The sequence below is a fragment of the Hypanus sabinus genome, chromosome 6 (genome assembly GCF_030144855.1).
Source record: "Hypanus sabinus isolate sHypSab1 chromosome 6, sHypSab1.hap1, whole genome shotgun sequence".
Taxonomy (NCBI): domain Eukaryota; kingdom Metazoa; phylum Chordata; class Chondrichthyes; order Myliobatiformes; family Dasyatidae; genus Hypanus; species Hypanus sabinus.
The window spans coordinates 146,904,872-146,928,222 of NC_082711.1; the positions used below are offsets into that span (position 1 = coordinate 146,904,872).

The window sequence follows — 23,351 nt, forward strand, 5'->3', positions numbered from 1 at the left end:
GAAAATCAGAATCAGTGCCAAAAATTGATGTGCTAAGTCAATCCAGAGCCTACAGGAAGGAAAAAGACTGAGAGGTGAACAGCTACATAAGTGCTATCTTGCTTGAGAGTCAGGAACTGAGCTTGAGATACTATGAGAAAAATGCTCTAAATTTGAATGAGCTTCCCTTGGGGTTCCCATTGCTGCTGCAATTTTTTTGTAAAGGAAGGCGTGGATATTGAGAAGGAAAATTGGATACCAGGGAATAACAGGATTCTGCGTGGATTGGGGAAGGATAGTTGATGAAGGATTTGTGATACCCAACTTAACTTTGCTTGATGAAGCCATTTTAGAACCTATTTCCAGGTGCATCATGTTAATAGAAATCCCAGTCTCTGATTTTACCGATAAGATCAGACCAAGCTATTATTGCAAAAGGAAACCTTGTGTGATCGCTTGTATTTTATGCCACTCTTACTTACTTGAGTTTCAGATACTATTACCGACTCTGCACAAGTTCCACTCATGCCATGGCTGTATTTACACTTCTGAGTTGTGCAGCGTGATTAGGTTTCTGAGCTCTAACATTTCATGGAGCTTAGCAAACGCTAGCTACTGTAAGAGGATTGGGTTGGCGTTATTCTGCTTTGCTGGTGCAAGTTAAATATCAGATATCATAAATCCACTCATTAATTGCTAATCCATGTGAAAGGTCGCTTCTTATCCTGGATTAATTGGACGAAAGCATCATATCTCATTTCTTCTCCGCTTGCTTTTGATAATGTTAGAATGAATGAAATCTCAGCCCCTTTCCTCGGGTTCACTGCAGCTTTTGATTACGTGCAACCCGCTAACGGACAGTTGTAGTTTACGGACAAAATGCATTGAAACACAGTCTGCTCTCTGACTTCTGGTTTTCATAAAAGCATAAGAAATGGAGCTGTATCACGCATCATCAAATTTACTGCACCATTGAACAAGTTCATAGCTACCCTGAGGCAAAGGCAAGGCATTGTTATTTAGGAATCACATTTATTTAGCAAATTTGTACATCTTAGAATATATATCCAAGTAAGCGTGGTATGTGACTGTGAATGAGGCTTCAAGTTGGTGCTAGCAACCAATGCAGTGAGCTCACAAAGCTATAAGAAACTCTTCTTCTAGATATACAACTGCAATTGAGTACAGTCTGTAATTTTCCTTCTAAGGATGTGCTTTTGAGCTGACTAACCGATCAGACATTTTGCAATCTCCTGGGGATTTGATGAACTAGACCCCAGAGAGTACAGCCATCGTGGGGAGTGTATGCTGTGTTGAATCCATGATTGGCTCCATTTCTCTGCACTGATTAAAGAGTTGAGCAAGGTTAAAATTGTCAAGGATGAGAGTGGAAATGAACAAGTGCTAGGTGCCGTCTGCCTGCTGCTGACTGGTCTCCTTCTCTTCTTGCTACTACTGTCAGGCCATGCCACCAGGTTGGGGCGCAGTTATTGCCTGGCAGTCATCGTTCTCCTGGATGGGTTTCACTCACCTCAATGCTGAACAGGCTCTGCAGCTGTGGACTCCCTCTCAGGGACTCTGCAGTTCATCTTCCACATATTTGCACAATTTGATTAAAGTGCTTCATTGCTGAACTCCTCCATGACCTGGATCAACATGCTGACTTGTGTCCTTCAAGTACTCCATCAGGTGATGCCAACTCAGGGCCACCCATGTTGGAAAGGTTGTGGACAAGATGACATATGAAGATTGATCCAACCCCAGATCCCAGACAGTCTCGCATCTGCCCCTCCAGGACAAGCCATATGAAACAGCAAGTGCTGAACTGGCTTGGAACTTGCCTTAGTGGTGAACTAGCTCCATGGCAGTGAACTCCCCTTTGGGGACTCTGCGGGTTAATCTTCTATGTGTTACTTCACTTTTTTTTAACTGTGTGCATTGGGTGTTTGATGATCTTCACAGCGTGTGTTTTTTAAAAAATGGGTCCTAATCTGTTTCTTTGTATTGTGGCTGCCTGAGAGAAGTCAAATCTCAAGGTACAGTATACATATACAGTATAAATGCACTTTGAAATTTGAACTTTGAACGTTGAGATGGGAAACTGCAGATAATAGTGATCCACACGAGGAAATCTGCAGATGCTGGAAATTCAAGTAACACACACAAAATGCTGGTGGAACGCAGCAGGCCAGGCAGCATCTATAGGGAAAAGAACTGTCGACGTTTCAGGCCGAGACCCTTCGTTAGGACTAACTGAAAGATGATGGTGGTCCAATGCTTGATTGCCCATGACCTTCTCAGCAGTAAAGATTCTTGATCAACATGTCCTTTTTCTTAGGAGGGGATGATAAACAAGATTGTTACTCTACTTGTATGCTGTATATTTAGGAAATGTTCAACAATTTGTTCTCTCTAACATAACTGCACTTTGGAGAGTTGGATAAAGTGCCAGGAAGATGATTTCCAATGTGTGTTTTGCTTTGTGTTTTGGTAGGTGGTGCTGATCCAATTGTTCGAGGACTGATAGGCAATCCTTCAAAATTGCAAAAGCAAGACATGATGATGACAGATGAACTGCGGGAGATGCTCTTTGAGATGGTTAATCATTTAGGGCTGGACCTGGGGTCTCTGAATATGCAACGTTCCCGTGATCATGGAATAACAGGTAGGAGAAAGTTAGGAAGAGTAGAGTATAACTCTGAAAGCCAGTTAATTCTACAGTTTTATTATCTAGTATTTCCAAATCAAGAAATTGGCTAATGCTAGAAATCTGAAATAAAAACGGGAATATTCTGAATACACATAAATAAATCAGGCAACATCTATGGAAAGAGAAATGCTTAATGCTTTAGATTGAAGACCTTTTATCAGAACTGGGTTGGTGAACAATATACAAGTTCATTTAAGGTATAAAGAGGGTGAAAATGAGTAGAAGGGAGAAAGTACTTCTCTCTAATAGGGTAACTTCACAGTTTCTAAGCCACATGGTTGATAAATTGGTGAGGGACGTAAGATGTATTTGGAAGCAAATTTTCACCTATTTCTTTACCTGGTTCTCCTCAGTAAGAGAGGAGATCTTACAGAAACATATAAAATTATGAAAAGGATAGATAGGATAGAAGCAGTAAAGTTTTTTCCACTGGTATGTGAGACTAGAACTAGGGGAATAGCCTTAAGATTTGGGGGAGTAGATTTAGGATGGAGATGAGGAGGAACTGCTTTTCCCAGAGAGTGGTGAATCTGTGGAATTCTCTGCCCAATGAAGCAGTTGAGGTTACCTCAGTAAATATATTGAAGACAAGGTTGGTTAGATTTTTGCATAGTAGGGGAATTATGGGCTATGGGGAAAAGGCAGATAAGAGGAGATGAGTTTATGACCAGATCTGCAATGATCTTATTGAATAACAGAGCAGGCTCAACAGCCAGATGGCCTACTCCTGCTCCTATTTCTTATAGTTCTTATGTTCTCTGTGAATTTAGTTTTTCTTTCTGATCTGCCAAGTGTTTCCAGAATCATCTGCTTTAATTTCACTTTAACAAGAAACAAACAGGAAAATATTCACCTCACTGAGGGAGAATGGTTGCTCCCCTGGGTGTATTAAAGGAAATATTGCAGAGAGACTGATTTGAATGGGTTGGTGTCCATTAATGTGTATCAGAAAGCTGACAATAGACATGAAATAGAGAAGTGGCCCTTAGGATCATTGTTCAATTACTGGAAACAAGACCAAACTTACATTTCTTGGTGTCATGTCTGCTTCCTTAGAATATACATAAATCATACTGTATTGGTTCATTTTGAATTGCCAAAGTTTCATCTGAAAGGAATTGTATGGGAATATTTACTACTAAATAGTTAACAACTAGATTTAGTTGGAAAGATTCATTTGCCAAGGAGATTTTGGGAAACTGTATTAGTTTGTTTGACGTTAGAGCTGTAAGTTAAACTAACGTGTTTACTGTGAAATATCCATTGAGTATATTCACTGCTGAATGTTTGATGAGATATACTTCATATGAAATATTCGCTGGTTAAATGGTGGTGATACTGTGAAGTACTGTCATTAGTTTAATACAGGGGATTTGTACACAGTAAGTTCCTACAAACAGCGAAGTTAAATGCTTCTAAATAATATGGGGTGAGAAATATCCACTGTTCAAGACACCTGAGGGAACTTTGAATATTGCCATTGGATGGCTTGGAGAAAGAACATCTGCTTAGCCTAACATCCAAAGCCTGTTATCTTCAATATTTCATCAGAACTTCAAACTAGCCATACATATTGCCTTGATCGCGCAAACACATACCAAAAATTGGGCTTGGAGCCAGAACTCGAGAAGCAAGTGTACATATTCTAACACTGTGGCTAGAAAATTGCTGTCTATTGTATTCTTACTGCAATGACTATTAATATGGCTAAAGAATAATTATGGAACATATTGTAATTAGTACAGTGAACCCTGCATCATGAAGTCATTTTTAATTATATATTACTGCAGTGTACTCTGAGTAGTGTGGGACTCTCCATAATTATCCAAGCAAGATAACTTTAACTTTCTTTATTTCTTCAGATGATGGAATATTTAATTACTGTGTACATTCTGCATAGCTTAAATTATCACATGTGATCGACAATTTTGCTGGAGAGAAATTGCAACACAAATTTTGCAGGATATCCTGTGAAAGAATTAATCTGCATTTATGTAAATTCAGATTCAGATTCAGTTTATTGTCATTTAGAAACCACAAATGCAATGCAGTTAAAAAATGAGACAATGTTCCCCCAGAATGATATCACAAAAGCATATGACGAAACAGATTACACCAGAAAATCTACATAACATTTGGCAATCCCCAATCCAGAGTCTGGAGAGGCTGCTGCGTATTAATATCGCGCTACCGTCTTAGTGCATTCCCCAGAAAGGAGCTCCAAATCCACCAGACAAATGAGACCAAAATCTAAAGCTACAAGACCTGCACAAAACCACATAGTTACAACAGTGCAAACAATAGCATAATTGATAAAAAAACAGACTATGGGCACAGTAAAAAATAGTCCAAGATGTTAAAGGACTGTAAGTTCAAAAGAAATCACCACAGTTTCCACAAGTCCCCAGGGTCCCGACAGACTCCCCATCCCACACCAGCGGCAGAAGGGAATACCCCCACTATGGACTTCCAAGGCACCGCTCGACTCGGCCTCGCAGACGCAGCACACAATGGAAGCTCTGTCGAAACTCGCCTCGCAGACACAGCACACACTGAAAGCGACCTGAGTCCGTCGAAAGGACTCCGAGTCCATCGAACCTCCAAGCTGACCCCTCCAGCACAGCTTCTCCAAGTACCTTCCTCTGCCACGCGTATTGGACGGCCCCGCCAATGGCCATCGGCAACGCGACCCCGAGGACTGGAGGCCTGTTCCTCTCAACAGAGTCCCAGACCTCACAGCAGCAGCAACGAAGAAGGTCTTCCTGGGATTCCCCGTTGTTTCTCCGTGCTTCCACGTCCGTTTTCAATCAATTATGATTGCGCACGGCACCCCACTTAACAAATAACAGATAATCAGTTCTGGAGTGAATGAGACTGGATTACTTCATGGACTTTGAAAATAGGACAAGACCAATAAAACATAGGAGCAGAGTTAGGCCATTCAGCCTGTTCCAGGATTCCAACATGGCTGATCCTGGATCCCATTCAACCGAATACACCTGCCTTCTCACCATATCCTTTGATGCCCTGACCGATCAGGAAACAATTAACCTCTGCCTTAAATACACTGACAAACTTGGCCTCCACTACAATATGTGGCAGAACATTCCACAGATTCACTACTCTCTGGCTAAAAATATTTCTCCTTACCTCCATTCTAAAATGTTGTCCCTGAAATTTGAGGCTTTGCCCTCTTGTTCTGGATACCCCCACCATAGGAAACATTTTCTCCACATCCACCCTATCTAGTCCTTTCAACCTGCAGTATGTTTCAATGAGATATCCCAATCCCATTCTTCTAAATTCCAGTGAGTACAGGCCCAAAGCTGCCAAAGGCTTCTCATATGTTAACCCCTTCACTCTGGGAATCATCCTTGTAAACCTCTTATGGACACTCTCCAATGACAAAACATCCTTTCTGAGATATGGGGCCCAAAGTGCAGCCTGACTAGTGTCTTACAAAGTCTCAGTATTATCCCCTTGAAATAAATGCCAGCATTGCATTTGCCTTCTTCACCATGGACTCAACCTGTAAATTAACCTTCTGGGAGTCTTGCAAAAGGACTCCTAAGACCCTCTGCACCTCTGATGTTTGAACCTTCTCTCCATTTAGATAATTGTCTGCACTATTGTTCCTTCTACCAAAATGCATTATCATACATTTCCCAACACTGTATTCCATTTGCCACTTTTTTGCCCATCTGCCAATTTAAGTTCAGCTGCAACTGTATTGCTTCCTCAGCACTACCTACCCCTCCACCTACCTTCGTATCATCCGCAAACTTTGCTACAAAGCCACCAACTCTATTACCCATCATTGGCAAACAATGTGAAAAGTAATGGTCCCAATACTGATCAGTGAAGAACACTAGACACTGGCAGCCAACCAGAAAAGGCCCCCTTTATTCCCACTCACTGTCTCCTGTCTGTCAGCCATTCCTCTGTCCATACCAGAGTCTTTCCTGTAACACAGTAGGATTTTATCTTGTTAAGCAGTTTCATGTCAGGCACCTTAGCAAATGCCTTCTGAAAATCCAAGTAAATGACATCCACTGCCTCTCCTTTGTCCACCCTGCTTGTTACTTCCTCAAACAACTCGAACAGATTTGTCAGGCAAGATGTCCCTTCACAGAAACCATGCTGACTTTGACTTACTTGATAATTAGTCTCCAAGTAACTCGAAACCTCATCCTTAATAATAAACTCCAACACTTTCCCAACCACTGAGGTGAGGCTAACTGGTCTATAATTTCCTTTTTTTTTGCCTGCCTCACTTCTTAAAGAGTGGAGTGACACTTGCAATCTTCCAGTCCTCCGGGACTAAGCCAGAATCAAGTGATTCTTGAAAGATCATGACCTATGCATCCGTTATCTCTTCAGCAACCTCTCTCAAGCCTCTGGGGTGTAGTCCATCTGGTCCAGGTGACTTATCCATCTCAAGACCTTTAAGTTTGCCTAGCACTTTTTCCTTTGCTATAGCAATGGCACTCACTGACACTCACAAACTTCTGGGACACTGATGGTGTCTTCCACAGTGATGACTGATGCTAAATACCCATTAAGTTAATCTACTATTAAGATAGTGGATTGGAATGAAGAAATCTATTCTGCATGACACAAATTTTGTTCAAGTAAGACTCCGCACTGAGTTACCAGTGTTAACACTGAAGTAGCTGTCCTTGTTAATGCCTCCCACACTTTCAACCCCTCTTTCACAAATTAGAGTGAACCAAAATTAAAACAATGAGAATCTACTAACCTTTGCACAAACTTCTATTTTCTTAACTTCAAGGGGCAAACCACAGATTTGACTAACACCTGCCACTTTCTCTGACTTTCATAGGCTACAATGCATGGAGAAAATTCTGTAATCTTTCACAGCCCAAGAACAAGGCTGAACTGTCTGATGTGCTCAGGAATTCAGAACTTGCTGAAAAATTCATTGAACTGTATGGGACACCTGACAACATTGACATCTGGATAGGAGCAATCTCTGAACCATTTGTGGAAGGAGGGAGAGTCGGCCCTTTGTTAGCCTGTCTGATAGGACAGCAGTTCCAGAAACTCAGAGATGGAGACAGGTAATAGGCAATATTACCAAAATAGTAAGCTTTAGTCATCATTACATTCTTGCTTTTACCTTCATAATCAAGAAATCTGAATTCAGAAATCCCGAACCTCTTGACTGCTGGCCTGGAGTTTGATGGTTCATTCAGTGATATTGAATCTATTGAGGTTACAATGACTTACTCTAAAGTGAGGTAATGAAGGTAAGATATAACTTAAAGGTTAACGATAGGACAGCAGAAAGATAATCAAATTATTAAATAATAAAAATAATCAGTTATGACTTAATGAGGAGGGAAAAGCATTGCCAAGCCTATACAGATTTTTTCTCCTACTCTAGTTTGGGCTCTGGCAAATGCCAGAAAGGATATTTATTGTCATTTATTTTTTGCCATTGAGGAGATGATGAAGTGCCACCACATTGAATCACTGCACTCCTGCTGGTGAAGGTACTCTTGCACCACCACTAAATAGGGATTTTTCAGGATTTAGTGACAATGAAAGATCCACCAGATGTTTATGGCAGGCATTTTAGCCGAACGGAAGAACAGGGAGATTTTGAGGTCCATGTCCATAGATTCCTCACATTTGCTGCACAAGTTAATAGGGTTATTAAAAGATTGGCCTTCATTAGTCGGAGGACTGGGTTCAAGAGTGGCAAGATCATGCTGCAGCTCTATAAAACCCTGGCTAGACCACACTTGGAATATTATGTTCAATTCTGCTTGCCTCACTATAAGAAGGATGTGGAAGCTTTAGAGAGGGTGCAGAGGAAATTTACCAGGATATTGCCTGGATGAGAGGGCATGTCACATGAATATTGGTTGAAAAAGCTAGAGTTTTTCTCTTTGGAGTAAAGGAATATGTGAGATGACATGATAGAGGTGTACAAGATGATAAGAAGCATAGACAGACTTGACAGTCAGAGACTTTTTCTCAGGGCAATGGTAATGCAAGGGGCAAATGTAATTGGAGGAAATTGTAGGGTGGTTAACAGAGGTAGTGCCTACCAGAGTGCAAGGAATGCCCTGCCAGATGTGCTGTTAGAAGCAGGTATATGAGAGGCATTTAAGAAACTCTTTGATAGTTACATGGATGATAGGAAAATATAGGAGGGAAGGGTTAGATTGATCTTAGAGTAGGTTAAAAGGTTGGCACAACATCAAGGGCCAAAGGGCCTGTACTGTGCTGTGATGTTCTATATTTTATTTTTGTCAATTAGAGAAGAACTGATAGACAGAAATGTTCCCATGCACCCAATGCCCTTGTTTTTTCAAGTGGAAGAGGTTACATGTTTGGCAGCTGTTGTTGGGGTATCCTGGGCAAGTAATCATATTGAACTTTGAGGATGGGGTTCACAAATAGTGGAGGAAATGAATGCTTCAGTGTTAGTGGGTGCCAAAATTCGTTGCTTTGATCCAGATAGAGTCAGCGTCCATAAGAGGTATTGGCGCTACACTCATCTGGGTAAGTGTGTGCCTTATAACAATCACCAACAAAGAGTACAAGTTTACCATGGAGTACCCAGTCTCTGACCTGCTGTTATAGCCCCAATACTTGTGCATCTAATCTAGCTGAGGTTCTGTTCAGTGATGAGTTTTGGGACATTCTTGGTAAGGGGCAGTTATTTGAATACATTGCATGTCAAAGAAAGGTAGCTAGACTATTTCTTGTTGAAGCCTGACAACTCTGTGGTACAAATATTACTTGCCAGTTATCAGCCCAAGCCCCAATGGTGCCTGGGCCTTGAACACATTCAGGCATCGGCTGCTTCGTTTGCTGAGGAGATAAATATTTAATTGAACATGATGAAATCCCAAGCAAACGTCCCAGACCTGTTAAATGACAGGAAGTAACTATTAAAGCAGTTGAAAACAGCTGAGCCTTAGTCACTGTCCTGAAGAACTACTGCAGTGACGTCTTGGGTTTGGGATGATTGACCTCCCAAAACAACCATTTTCTTTTGTGTGAGGTAAGTCTCCAGCTATTGAAGTATTTTCCCCTTGTCTTTGGTTTTATCAGGATGCATTAATAACACGCTTGGTTAAATATTGCCTTGATAGCAAAGGCAGTCACTCTTGTATCAACTTTAGAATTCTGTTCTTTTGACTATATTTGGGCCAAAGCTGAGCTGAGGTCTGAAGTCATGGTCCTGGGTATTATCAATTGGGTTACTGGTAAATGCTACATGATACCACTGATAATGATGCATTCCTCCTCTTTTTTTCCTGGTTGATTAGGTGGTAGTTAGCCATATCTGATCTCCCCTGTTTTTGCATAATGGGACATATCCATTTACAAAATGAACATTTTTCTCATTCTCAGTAGATAGCAAGTTTGTAACTGTAGTGAAAAATCTTGTCTAGATGTGGAATGTAGTTAGACGGTTGGCAAGTCTACTTGATCATCAGACAGATACTAATTCTGCAAAGAGAAAATCACATGCACCCCCATATTCCTCCTCAATATAACTCTGAAAATGTGGCCTACCTCTCTGTGCAGCTGTTCTCCTTGGACTCAGTGGATCAGGATACTTTCTTTGTTCATCTGAATGCTTAACAATAACGTTTCTTATTTATTTGTAGGTTTTGGTGGGAAAATGAAGGAGTGTTTACTCAGAAACAGCGCCAGGCTCTTACTAATATCTCCTTATCCAGGATAATCTGTGAAAACACTGGGATTCAGCAGGTCCCTGTAAATGCATTTCAATTCAATCCCTTTCCAGAAGGTTATGTACAATGCAACAGAATACCAAAGGTGAACCTGGAGGACTGGAAGGAGAGGCCACGTAAGATATTTTTCTTCTCGTGTAACACCACAGTTACAGTACATTTGGATATAAAGCTAACCAAATCTGCAGAGCTGGGAGGGTTAAAAGCTAAGATCAAGAGATAACCATTAACATTGGTCTTCTTTAGCAATTCAGGTATTTTATTTGAGCATATTTACTTTCTGAGCCTCTTTATCTTTCTGCTTTTATTGCCCACATACAAGACACAAAATAATTAGAAACAAGAAAATTAGAGTAAATTAGATACGCCTACTGCAACTTGTGTGACACAGGTGTGTAGTTATAGCTGGAGTGCAGAGGGAGACACTGAAGCAAACAGTTCATTGACTTTTAATAAGAACTGTGCAGAGTTAAAGGAAAAACAATAAATCCCAAGGCAATAGAGTCGTTAACTAAATTAAACTGAAAGCTACCGCTGACACTGTGGCTAGGAAGAAGTAACTTAATACTAAATGAATACTGCTCCTTTGCAGTGTCAATTTAAATGGTAGTCTTCACTTCCAGAATGAGTTTGAAGGGAAGCAAAGAATGTAGATGTTGCTGTGCTTTTGGTCAAGTCTCGACAAGACTAGAGTGAGAGGAAAAAGGGAGTTAAATACTAACACAATGAAACACTAACTGGCTGCAACGTGCATACCCATGAGCGTGATTGCTGAGCCCATTCCACAGCCCGCCTGCCTATGTGATGGTGCCCCATTCCCTATGCACAGCTCCTGAGGTACCAGAGACCTGTGCCTGCTGGAAGTCCAGATGAAGGACTTATTTAGGATGTCATGAGCTGGTACCCAAGAATGTTCCTTAGGGCCATATCCCTGCCAATCCATGAGATACTGGGCCCTGCCCCGCACCTGGAAAGATGTACAGAATAGATCAGGGAACCACCTACTAAGCAGGGAGGCGGGGCATGATGGGGGTAACTGGATCAAGGGGGAGGGAGTCAATGGCTTGAGCTGAGAAACATAAAACAGTGGGTGAATCTTCACTGATGATGGTAGATGAAATCTATAGAAGACCTTGTTGATGGCCGCCTCCACAATGAATTGTCTCTCGCAGTCTGGGGCCAACTTGTGGCTCTCAACTTTTAAGGGAAGATCCCTAGATGGCAGCTAGACTTTCATCCTGGCTTGAGAGATCTTACTTGTGGGCAGAGCTGATCAGCCTGCTGGGCATGTTGTTTTTGAGCGTGCAGCAGAGAAGTCCTGGCCTATCTCTACATATGTTGGTAGCATTAGACCAACTGTTCAGCAGCAGGAACTCCCACATCAATCTCTTTGTCAAGGCAGATTGGTAGCTGGAATCCCTTCTAACTTTCAAAGGGGTCATACCTTTGGAGGACAGCTGGAGATTATCTTGAAAAATCTCTGCCCAAACCACTTAGGAGTTTCAGGATGGGGAGTTGGAAGAGACAAGGCAGCAGGCTACTGCTTCCGTCAGGCCATTAGATTGAGGGTGAAAGCCAGAAGAGAAGCTGGCTGTGGTACCCAAATGAGAACAGAAGGCCTTCCAAAAAGTGGTGCTCAGTCAGTCCCTACGTGCTGAGGGAAGCCGCACAGCCTGCACGCACATGTGTTGAACCATGAGGGTGGCAGTCGCAAAATCCGACAAGAGTTTAGGGAGAGCTGTCTTGGACAATCGGTCCACAACCACTAGAATGGGAGTGTTTCCATCAGACGGGCAGACCAGTGATCAAATCCACGGAGAGATGGGGCCACAGGTGGTGAAGCAGAGGCAGCAGACTTAGAAGACCTGCAGTTTGCTGGCATGATGACTTGTACTGGGCACAACTGGGACAGGCAGAGATGAAGTCATGAATATCCTGGAACATAGATGGCCACCAAAATCATTTCTTGATAAATTCCAGCGTCTGTTGAATTCCTGGAAATCCAGCCAGATGGGAGGAATGACTCCCATTCCAACACTCTGGAGCAGGGACGAACAACCCGTGGGGATGTCCCCCACCTGGGCCTGGATCCAACTGTTGGGCAGCCCTCACCTCTGCCTCTATTCCCCAAATCACCAGATCAGCAATGAATGAGTGAGAAAGGATGGACCCAAGATTGGCATTGTGTTCAGGCACGTCAACCTGTCAGGAGAGAGCTTCAGCCTTGGTATTCTTGCTGCCAGGACAATAGATGAGGGTGAAATTAAACCAGGTGGAGAGTCCAATGAGCTCGATGTGAGTTGAGTCTTTTAGCTTCCTGAAAGTAGGAGAGGCTCTTGTGATTTTTCCATTCCAAGAGGGGGTGCTCTGCCCTCCAGCCAGAGCCGTGATGCTTACAGGTCCTCCTTGCCAGCTAGACATTCTCAGTTCCCGACGTCATAGTTACACGTGGCAGGATTCAAGTGACAGGAAAGAAAGACACAGGGGTGCAGCCAGTTATCTGCCACAAAGCACTAGGAGAGAATACTCCAATGCTGACACCTTGACGACAAATGAACAGGTTGGGTCTGGGTGTTGCAGCGCTGGGGCTGTGGTGAAGTATTACTTTAGCTCTGAGACTGCTTAGTTCCTTCACTTGTCCAATTAAATCCTACAGAGATCTTCTTGGTTTGTATATCTATGGTGGCCGCAATGTAAATGAAGTTACTGATAAGCGGCAATAAAAGTTTGCAAACCGCATGAAGGGCCATACCTGTTTGACCATAGACTGGTTGGACACTCTGTGACTGCCTGAACTTAACATAGGTCCATTTGAACACTGGAAGGGGTGAGTATTTAGCCCAAAATTGACACCTGTTATTTATGGAACTCGCATTTCTCTGGCTTGGCATAAATGTTATTCTTGAGGAACACCTGAGAACCTGCCGGACATGTTCCTGGCAGCAGTGGGAATAGATAAGAATGTAATTCAAAGCAGGGAATGTAGGCATTACAGTCGGCCCTCCTTATTCACGAGCTCCGCGTGCGCGGATTCAACCAACTGCAAATCGGGAAAACTCGGAAGTGCTCTTCAAGCACTTGTTGTTCGATCCTTCGACGGAACGAAGCCTCCGTGTCACCCGAGGGATAACAACATGCCTACAACCACTGCAAGATGTGTTTGATGATGCAAGGACAAAGAGACAGCTTCCTATAACAATGTTTCTAACTAAAGCATCTGCAATTCTGAAGTCTCGATAATCAACACTTGAAGATTCTCAGCCCTCAAACTCCACAGTTCCTGACTTCAGTATTACTGAGCCTCCTCCAAAGCATCCTTATTCCCTAAACAAGACAGTGTAACAACTACTGTACAGTATTACAAGTTTTACTCATTATTTGATCATTGTTCACCTCGCGTCTCGTTCGTTCGCTGCTTGTGTTGTGAGCGAGAGGAACATGTCCAGTATTTTTCTTGTCAATATTCCCTAAACATTACAGTATAACAGGATTTACACAGCATTTACATTATATTAGGTATTATAAGCAATCTGGAGATGATTTAAAGTATATGGGAGGATGTGCGTAGGTTATATGCAAATACTACGCTATTTTATATAAGGGACTTGAGCATCCATGTGGGGGGGGGGGGGGTGGTACCTGGAACCAATCCCTCGCAGATAAGGAGGACTGACTGTACTGAGCTTTTGTCAAGTCTCAACGAGACTGCAATGAGATGAAAGGAGTAAAATGTCATCACAATGAAACATTAGTTGCTGAAGCATGCATTTTCATCAGAATAATTGCTAAACCCATTCAGCAGCCTGCCTATGAAGATGCACAGACCCTGCGTCAGAGACGATAGCTGTGACATTTTGAATCAGTGATCCATGCTGATTGAAATATGACTGTCACACAAATCAGCACATAACAATGTTACATTGCACAATACATTTTAAAAAGTGGAGCACTGCAGAACAATATTCTAAAATGATAATGTAGTGGGGCCAACAGCACAATAATTACCCTGCTGATTGGTAGTATGTCCAAACCATCTGAAACAACTGCTCACTCTGATGTAGGTACATCTTAAAGTCAAGTACAGATGTCAGTTGTGACAATTTCCATTAGCTCTGCTTTAGAAGCTGAAGATCTCATTTTAATGGATTTTCTAGCAAGTCCAGCATTTATTGTCTATTCCTGGTTGAATATGGTTGTGTGTTTTCTTCTTGAAATATTGCTGTTCACCTGGAAAAATGTTTCCACGGAAATCAGGAAATTCCAGGGCTTTAACTATAAACTCATAAAGCACCAGGAAATATGTCCAAGTTAAGAGTGACTGATTCGGGTGGAAAACTAGATGTGATGATGTCCTCTTGTTCTTGCTATCATTGTCCTTTAGTAGGTAGAGGTAATGAGGAAATCATCTATAAGTTGGTGGAGAAGTGATTTCCCATGTAATGGATGGTGATTTTTTGTTGAAGGTTGTTTTAGATGAATCTCTATCCAGAATTGAAGAATGATGGTATCACAGATGCAAAGATCATCCTTATGTTTGGCATTCTCAGAGTGATGTGAGAGTAATGCCAATCTTCCTTTGGAATAAGAGATCAAATCTGATATTTTCAAACAACTGGCTACTGTTAGCTATATTTACAAATGGTTGTATTTGCCCATTTTCCATTTTGAAGATGAAAAAGTCATCCTAATGTTACGTACCTTCTGAGATGCAGATCTAATCCTGTGATGACTTAAGGCTGGAGTACAGAAATGGTCAGCATATAGGAGGGAGATTGAAAATAAGGCTGAGTGGTGCCGTGACAACAACCCCCTACTCAATGTCAGCAAAACCAAGGAGCTGATTATTAATGTCAGGAGAAGGAAACCAGAGGTCTGTGTGCCAGTCCTCATCGGAAGGTCAGAGGTGTAGAGGATCAGCAACTTTAAATTCCTCAAGTGTTATTATTTCAGAGAACAGGTCCTGGGGCCATCACGTAAGTGCAATTATGAAGAAAGTAAGGCAGCATCTCTACTTTAGGAGTTTTCGGAGACTCGGCATGGCATCTAAAACTCTTGACAGTTCAAAAAACTAGGTAATGATAGGAATCTAGAAGATTATAAGGCTAGCAGGAAGGAGTTTAAGAATTAAATTAGGAGAGCCAGAAGAGGTCATGAGAAGGCGTTGGTGGACAGCATTAAGGAAAACCCCAAGGCATTCTACAAGTACGTGAAGAGCAAGGGGATAAGACGTGAGAGAATAGGATGTATCAAGTGTGACAGTGGAAAATGTGTATGGAACTGGAGGAAATCAGTGAGGTACTTAATGAATACTTCACTTCAGTATTCACTATGGAAAAGGATCTTTAGAGATGACTTGCAGAGGACTGAAAAGCTTGAGCATGTGGATATTAAGGAAGAGGATATGCCAGAGCTTTTGGAAAGTATCAAGTTGGTTAGGTCACCTGGACTGGACGGGATATACTGCAGGCTACTGTGGGAAATGAGGCAGGAGATTGCTGAGCCTCTGTCGATGATCTTTGCATCATCAATGAGGAAGGGAGAGGTTCCAGGGGATTGGCGGGTTGTGTATGTTGTTCCCTTATTCAAGAAAGGGAGTGGAGATAGCCTAGGGATCTATAGGTCGGTGAGTCTTACTTCAGTGGTTGGTAAATCGATGGTGAAGATCCTGAGAGGCAGGATTTATCAACATTTGGAGAGGCATAATATGATTAGGAATAGTCAACATGGCTTCGTGAAAGGCAGGTCGTACCTTATGATCCTGACTGCATTTTTTGAGGATGTGACTAAACACATTGATGAAGGTAGAGCCGTAGATGTAGTGTATAAGGATTTCAGCAAGGCATTTGCTAAGGTACCCCATGCAAGGCTTATTAAGAAAGTAACGAGCCATGGGATCCAAGGGGACTTTGCTTTGTGGATCCAGCATTGGCTTGCCCACAGAAGGCAAAGAGTGGTTGTAGACGGGTCATATTCTGCATGGAGGTCGGTCACCAGTGGGGTGCCTCAGAGATTTGTTCTGGGACCCCTACTCTTTGTGATTTTTATAAATGACCTGGATGAGGAAGTGGAGGGATGGGTTAGTAAATTTGCTGATGACACAAAGGTTGGGGGGTGTTGTGGATAGTGTGGAGGGCTGTCAGAGGTTACAACGGGACATTGGTAGAATGCAAAACTGGGCAGAGAAATGGCAGATGAAGTTCAACCCAGATAAGTGTGAGGTGGTTCATTTAGGTAGGTCAAATATGATGGCAGAATATAGCATTAATAGTAAGACTCTTGGCAGTGTAGAGGATCAGAGGGATCTTGGGGTCCAAGTCCATAGGATACTCAAAGCTGCTATGCAGGTTGACTCTGTGGTTAAGAAAGCATATGGTGCATTGGCCTTTGTCAATCGTGGGATTCAGTTTAAGAGTCAAGAGGTAATGTTGCAGCTATATAGGACCCTGATCAGACCCACTTGGAGTACTGTGCTCAATTCTGGCCACCTCACCAAAGGAAGGATGTGGAAACCATAGAAAGGGTGCAGAGGAGATTTACAAGGATGTTGCCCGGATTGGGGAGCATGACTTATGAGAATAGGTTGAGTGAACTCAGCCTTTTGTCCTTGGAGTGACTGAGGATGAGAGGTGACCTGAGAGAGTGGTACAAGATAATGAGAGGCACTGATGGTGTGGATAGTTAGAGGCTTTTCCCCGGGGCTGAAATTGCTAGCACGAGAGGGCATGGTTTTAAGGTGCTTGGAAACAGGTACAGAGGAGATATCGGGGTAAGTTTTTTAGCAGAGAGTGGTGAGTGTGTGGAATGAGCTGCCGGCTGCGGCGGTGGAGGCGAAAACGATAGGGTCTTTTAAGAGACTCCTGGATGGCTACATGGAGCTTAGAAAAATAGAGGGCTATGAGTAAAGCCTAGCTAGTTCTAAGTTAGGGACTTGTTCATCACAGCTTTGTGGGCCGAAGGGCCTGTATTGTGCTGTAGGTTTTCTATGTTTTTATGACAAACTTCTATAGATGTATAATGGAGATGTATAATGTATAATGTATATTGACTGGCTGCATCACAATCTAATGTGGAAGCATGAATGCCCTTGAATGGAAAATCTTACAAGAAGTAATAGATATGGTCCAGTCCATCAGGGGCAAAGCCCTCCCCATTTATGAACACATCTACATGAGATAGTGTGGCAGGAAAGCAACTTCCATTATCAGGGACCTCCAGGATATGCTCTCTTCTCACTGCTGCTATCAGGAAAAAGGAACAGGAGCTTCAGGATCTACAACACCAGTTTCAGGAACAGTTACTAGCCCTCAACATTAGGCTGTTGATCTAAAATGGATAACTTCACTCAACTTCACCTGCCCCATCCACAACCAATGGACTCACGTTCATGACTCTTCAGATCATCTTCTTAATATTTATTGCTTATTTATTTATTCTTTCCTTTTTATATTTTCACAGTTTGTTGTCTTTTGCACTCTAGTTTTACACCCAAGTTGGTGGTCTTGCATTAATTGTTATGATTGTTATTCTATAGATGTATTGAGTATGCCTCATAAAACATGTTTCTCAGGATTGTATGTGGTGACATATACATACTTTGATATTAAATTTACTTTGAACTTTGTTTGGATTAAAAGGAGATCAGACATGAAAAAAGTTGAGTCAAGATCAGATCAGCTATGGTTTTACTAAACATCAGAGCAGGCTCAAGAGTTCTTTGTCTTACTCCTGCTCCTTTCTCACATATTCTTATGAACCTAATTTCATAAAGATTTTCCTCTTCTGCTAGAGCCATAGATGAATTATCTGCAGAATGCAAATAGATAGACTTGCTAACATGGATTACAGACATATTGATATCCTAGCAGTTTGTCTTGTTAGTTTCAAAGATCAAAAAGAGATATTGATTTCCTTTGTTTGCATGACAGAGGAAATCTTTTTTACTTGTGGTGATTGCTAAGCTGCTAAGCACCCTGTAGAACTTAAGCTATTTTCCTATTCCACATATTCTACCAGTGTGAATCATTTCATATTTGTCTGTTTTTCCCTTTTCTTTTACTTGTCTGTAGCCTAGTAGCCTCTGTAGCCTCAGCATTGGGCTGTCACTTCCACAAATCTTCTTCAAATGTTAAACTAATTCCACACTTGTATTTGCCTGATTAATGTCCCTTACAGAACTCAGTTGTGGCAAAATCCCCACAGTGTCTGAGGCCTCTTTCTCTATATGCGATTCTTCAGTGAAATATACTTGTCAGCATGGTTTCACTATGGAGGGAAGCGATACGATAGACTGCATGAAGAACAAACAATGGAATCGTAAACAACCTCGCTGTTCAAGTAGGTATCAGAATCCACTTCCAGGAGAAAATTCATTAAATTGATTAACATTGTGCATAAAAAGGCTGAAAATAGCTCATAAGCATTCATTTTCATAATTATCATTTGAGGGCTAATCTGGGAGAATGGGTAATCATTGTTTTAAAATCAATGACATCTAACAAATGCCAGAGTTAACACCCAGTGAAATAGAAAAACAACCCAAATATTTCAAAGTTTTGGACACTGATATTTTCTCACAATTTTTCTCAGAAATCTAAAGATATTCCATCATATTTTATCATACAAAAATCTCATAAAACATTCCCAATATTCACAATCTACTGGATTTAATTTTTCACTAAACAATACTTTTATGCTGACTTTTCGGGAAGTAATAATCTACTTTTCTCTACTGCAGCATATGTCCCTTTTCAAACCAAAAATATTTTCCGCCTTATTTTGATGTTGATTTTATGCAGCTGTGGCTCAGGTATTAAACTACACCGCCCACCCCATCAACCCCCACCTCAGCTCTAACATGTAAAACCAGTTTGATTCAGTGAACTCCTCTAAACCCACTGTCCAGTTGCTGAATGCCATCACTGGGTTAAGATAGTCCCTGATGCCTTGCTTTGTTTCTCTGTAAATGTATTAGCATTAACTCAGCATGACAAAAGCAACAGTGCTAATTGATATAAGGAACATGCAGATAAATATGGTGATTTTATCTTTCAGAATCCAAAGGATTCCAAGGAAAAGGAATGGAAGGAAAAGGAAGAGGAATGGGTAACAACAGAAAAGGAAAGGGAAATACAGAATCCTTGTTCTGAGAAATAAAGGACAAGGAAAGGGAAATAAAGGAAAATGAAGAAGGAACTAAAGAATCAGGAAAAGGAGCACTAGAGATACCAAAATTATCAAAGGAAAAATATATAAATGTGTCAAGCTTGGAGAGGGAGCACAATTTGTCAATAATTTTAGAGAGGACTTGAATTCTATGGTTTAAAACATTTCTTTATTTCCTAGTGTGGACAATAATATTTTCTGTTAGTTTTTATAGGGAGCTATTGTACTAAATTCACGTAGGTATTAGAGCTACACCACAAGTGAAAGGCACACTCAGGAACTTGTAACCATTCACAGCTTGCATGGTAAATGACTCCGGTGGTGATCAGTCTCAATAAGGCTTATGCCTTTCCTTCATTCTTCGAGTCCCAGACTTAGACCTGGAGTCTTTGTGATCTTCGGTTTTCATGCGGCTGCAGTTCTTGTGGAAATTAAATCCTACTTCCAAGATTGATACCATTTCTGTCTGATACCTTCTGTTCAGTGAAACAAGACATCAGGATTCCAATCCAAGTCCAAACCATTCTGGCCACATTAATCTGCCACAGTTAGATTATTGATTGCCAAAGAACTTTGGCGTGTCCTCAATGATTGTCACCACTTTTTACAGATGCACCATAGAAAGCAACCTATCCATAGTACGGCAACTGCTGGACGCAAAACTACAAGAAATTGCAGAGAATTGTAAAAGCTGCTCAGTATATCACAAAAGCTAGTCTCCCTTCTAGCACACATCTTGCTGCCTCAGCAAATCAGCTAATACAACCACCACCCTAGACATTCTATCTTCTTCCCCCTTCCATTGGGTGGAAGATACTAAACCGTGAGAACATGCACTACTCGGCTCAATACAGAATCTATCCTACTGTTATAAGAATTTTGAATGAACTTCTTGAATGATGAACTTTTGATATCTCAATTTACCTTGTCATGGCCCTTTGTGTCTACCTGCACTGCACTTTCTCTGTAACTGTAACACTATATTCTGCATTCTGTTTTCATTTCCTTCGTACACCATAATATGATTGTATATAGAATGATCAGCTTAAATTACATAGAAGCAAAGCCTTACACCTGTTATATGAGAAAACAACAAACCAGTTACCAGTTTTCCACCACCAAACGTGCAGAATTCTAATTATTGGTACCGATCTGATTGGATTCAGAACAGTGTGGAATAAATTGTTCATAAAAGTTAACACAAGTGCTTTATTCTGCATGTGGTTTTATGATCAAGTTCCTTTGCTTGGGTATTTTGCTGACTTAATCTCTCCCTCTTGTAATAACAGGCAACACTTCTACCTACTAATGACGCCTTTATTCTATTGGTAATGTCTTAGAATAGACACGTTGTATCTTGCCACATATAAACGGATGACCATTGACCCGTTGATTCTAATTAATTAAACCTGTAAGACTTTTGGCTCTAGCAAGTTAACTTTCCAGTTCATCATCTCTGCTTAGTGAAGCAGTGAGAATGTTAAGGTGCACCTTTATCTGATAACTTATCTCACACCTTCAGTTATGTTATTTACAAACTCCTTGTTTATGCTTTTTTAACATTCTCAAAGAATTTCACAGATGATTAACTATTCTAGTGTGAGATAATTCTCAAATGTCCTTTCAAACAGAGAATATTGTACCACCTTTAAATCAATTCATTGGCTAGATAATCCCAATGAATCTCTCCATTCTTACTGTATCTATTTCTTTATTCCAAAGACATAAATTTACCTTACTGTGGCTTACTATGTCTTTTCTACTTGATTCTGAACGTAATATTCTCAAACCAAAATTCTCAACAGATGTCCTTCTTTGGGTAAGGTGACTGTTCAGATTTGTTATTGACAATTTTCTACGTTCATCTATAGCTTGTCTCTGAACCTTTATCACAAAAGCTGCTTTTGAAAAGCAAGAGGAAAATAGCATTGGCTGGAAACATGAAATAAAGGCAGAAAAACTGTAAATGTTCAGCAGCTCATGCAGGATCTATGGAAAGGGAAACAGCCAACATTTTCAGTCAGTGAGAAGGTGCTGCCTGATCTTCAGAGAACTTCCAGCATTTGGAGAAGTTGGTTGGCACTGTCTGATAGCTCTTGGCCAATGACTCCTTCCCTTCATGCCCACCAATAATCAAGACTTTATTGAAAGTGACAAAGCAAGATTTGTAGTTTGATTAGTGTCATAATATGTTACAAACATGAGTTTTCAACCAAAATGCCTCACGTTTTTTGGGTGCCTCACTGATGATTCCTGTTCTGTGCTTCGGTTCCATCAACAACAGCTCCTTCTCACTTTATTGATGTTACTTCCTACAGGTGTCTGTTGGGTTCTTAGCAGCAGTTCCTTCATTAACTCTGACTGTCCTTTTACCATTCAAAGTCATTATTTGTGTTCTGATTTGCAATATTATTTGTTCATAGGTACTTGAATGGAACCAATTGTTAATTCAAATATATGCTTATATTAATAGGCAGAGGGATTGAAATGTAAAAAATAATTACAAATGGTGATAAAAGAATAATATTTGAATATAATACTGGATAAAGAGTGGGACAGATTTGTTGCAAAAACAGAATTGCATGAAATTTACAATATTGACTGTATGAACTTTAAAATAACATAAAATTAGCTCAGGTTTACTGATCATTTCATGTTTCGTTTCCATTTATACAGAAATAAATGAGTGATAATTGCTTTATTTTAATTTCTTACTCCAGCAGTTTGTTTCTTGCTCCAGATTCCAGCATCTACAATCTCCTTTGCCTATGCCTTTATTAAAATTTGTGTTTAATATACAAAAGTTGTCTGAAGTGAACAGGCAAGCTGATACAAAACAATATGATGCCCTTGTAGATTTGAACATGCTCCCTATCATGTTGGTTTCATGAAAAACCAGATCCTAAACTTGTGGTGGGTTGCAGGATGTGGCTGTAAGAAACCTTTATAATGTCACAGTAAATATAAAACAAGGGGGAAGCTTTCCACCAGATAGAGTCATATCTTGCACAAAAATGTTGGCTATGATGTCTGGAGGCCAGTTGCCCTAACTTTAGGATAATACTTTGAAATTTCCTCAGAGCAGTGTCCTAGACTAAACCACCTATTGTTGCTCCATTGATAAAAGGTCAAGGATGATAATATTCCCTAATCCACAGTTACTGTCATGACTACATAATGAAACTCTGCTCTCAGGCACAGGAAGACCTAACCAAAATTCGGTCTTGGACTGATGTAAGGCAATCTACATTTGCAGTCGGAAAATTCCAGGGGATAAAACCCTCCAACAAGAATGAGTGAATTAAATTACTCCTGATTTTCAAAACTTTTGTCTTCAAGTTGTTCATAGCTGTGGTGAGGGTGGGGAAGGCCATAAATTGACCATAAATTTAGATGAACCAGCATCCTATATACACTCAGTGTCCACTTTATTTGGTATGCAAATATCTAATGAGCCAATCATGTGACAGTAACAGTGCAGAAAAGCATACAGGCATGGTTAAGAGGTTCAGTTACAAGCACAACAAAATCCACAGATGCTGAAGATCCAAAGCAACACACACAAAATTCTGGAGGAATGCAGCAGGCCAGGTAGCATCTATGGAAAGAAAGAACAGTTGATGGTTTAGGCCAAAACCCTTCTTCAGGGCAAGAGGTTTAGTTGTTGTTCAGACCAAACACCAGAATGTGGATGAAATATTATCTAAGTGACTTTGATCATGAAATAATTGTTGGTGTCAGAAAGTGTGTTTTGAGTATCT

The 23,351-nt window shown here is 41.0% G+C and overlaps 1 protein-coding gene across 1 annotated transcript in view; it reads left to right on the forward strand.

Moving 5' to 3' along the window:
• Positions 1-22,134, forward strand: part of LOC132395940 (eosinophil peroxidase-like) — a 32,289-nt gene extending 10,155 nt beyond the window's left edge. Inside the window, exons 8-12 of the mRNA XM_059973156.1 lie at positions 2,474-2,644; positions 7,533-7,770; positions 10,342-10,544; positions 18,601-18,762; positions 19,480-22,134. Of these exons, the coding sequence (XP_059829139.1) occupies positions 2,474-2,644; positions 7,533-7,770; positions 10,342-10,544; positions 18,601-18,762; positions 19,480-19,574 (869 nt within the window). The 3' untranslated portion in view covers positions 19,575-22,134. The remainder of the gene's footprint in view (positions 1-2,473; positions 2,645-7,532; positions 7,771-10,341; positions 10,545-18,600; positions 18,763-19,479) is intronic.
• The last annotated feature ends 1,217 nt before the right edge of the window (positions 22,135-23,351 follow it).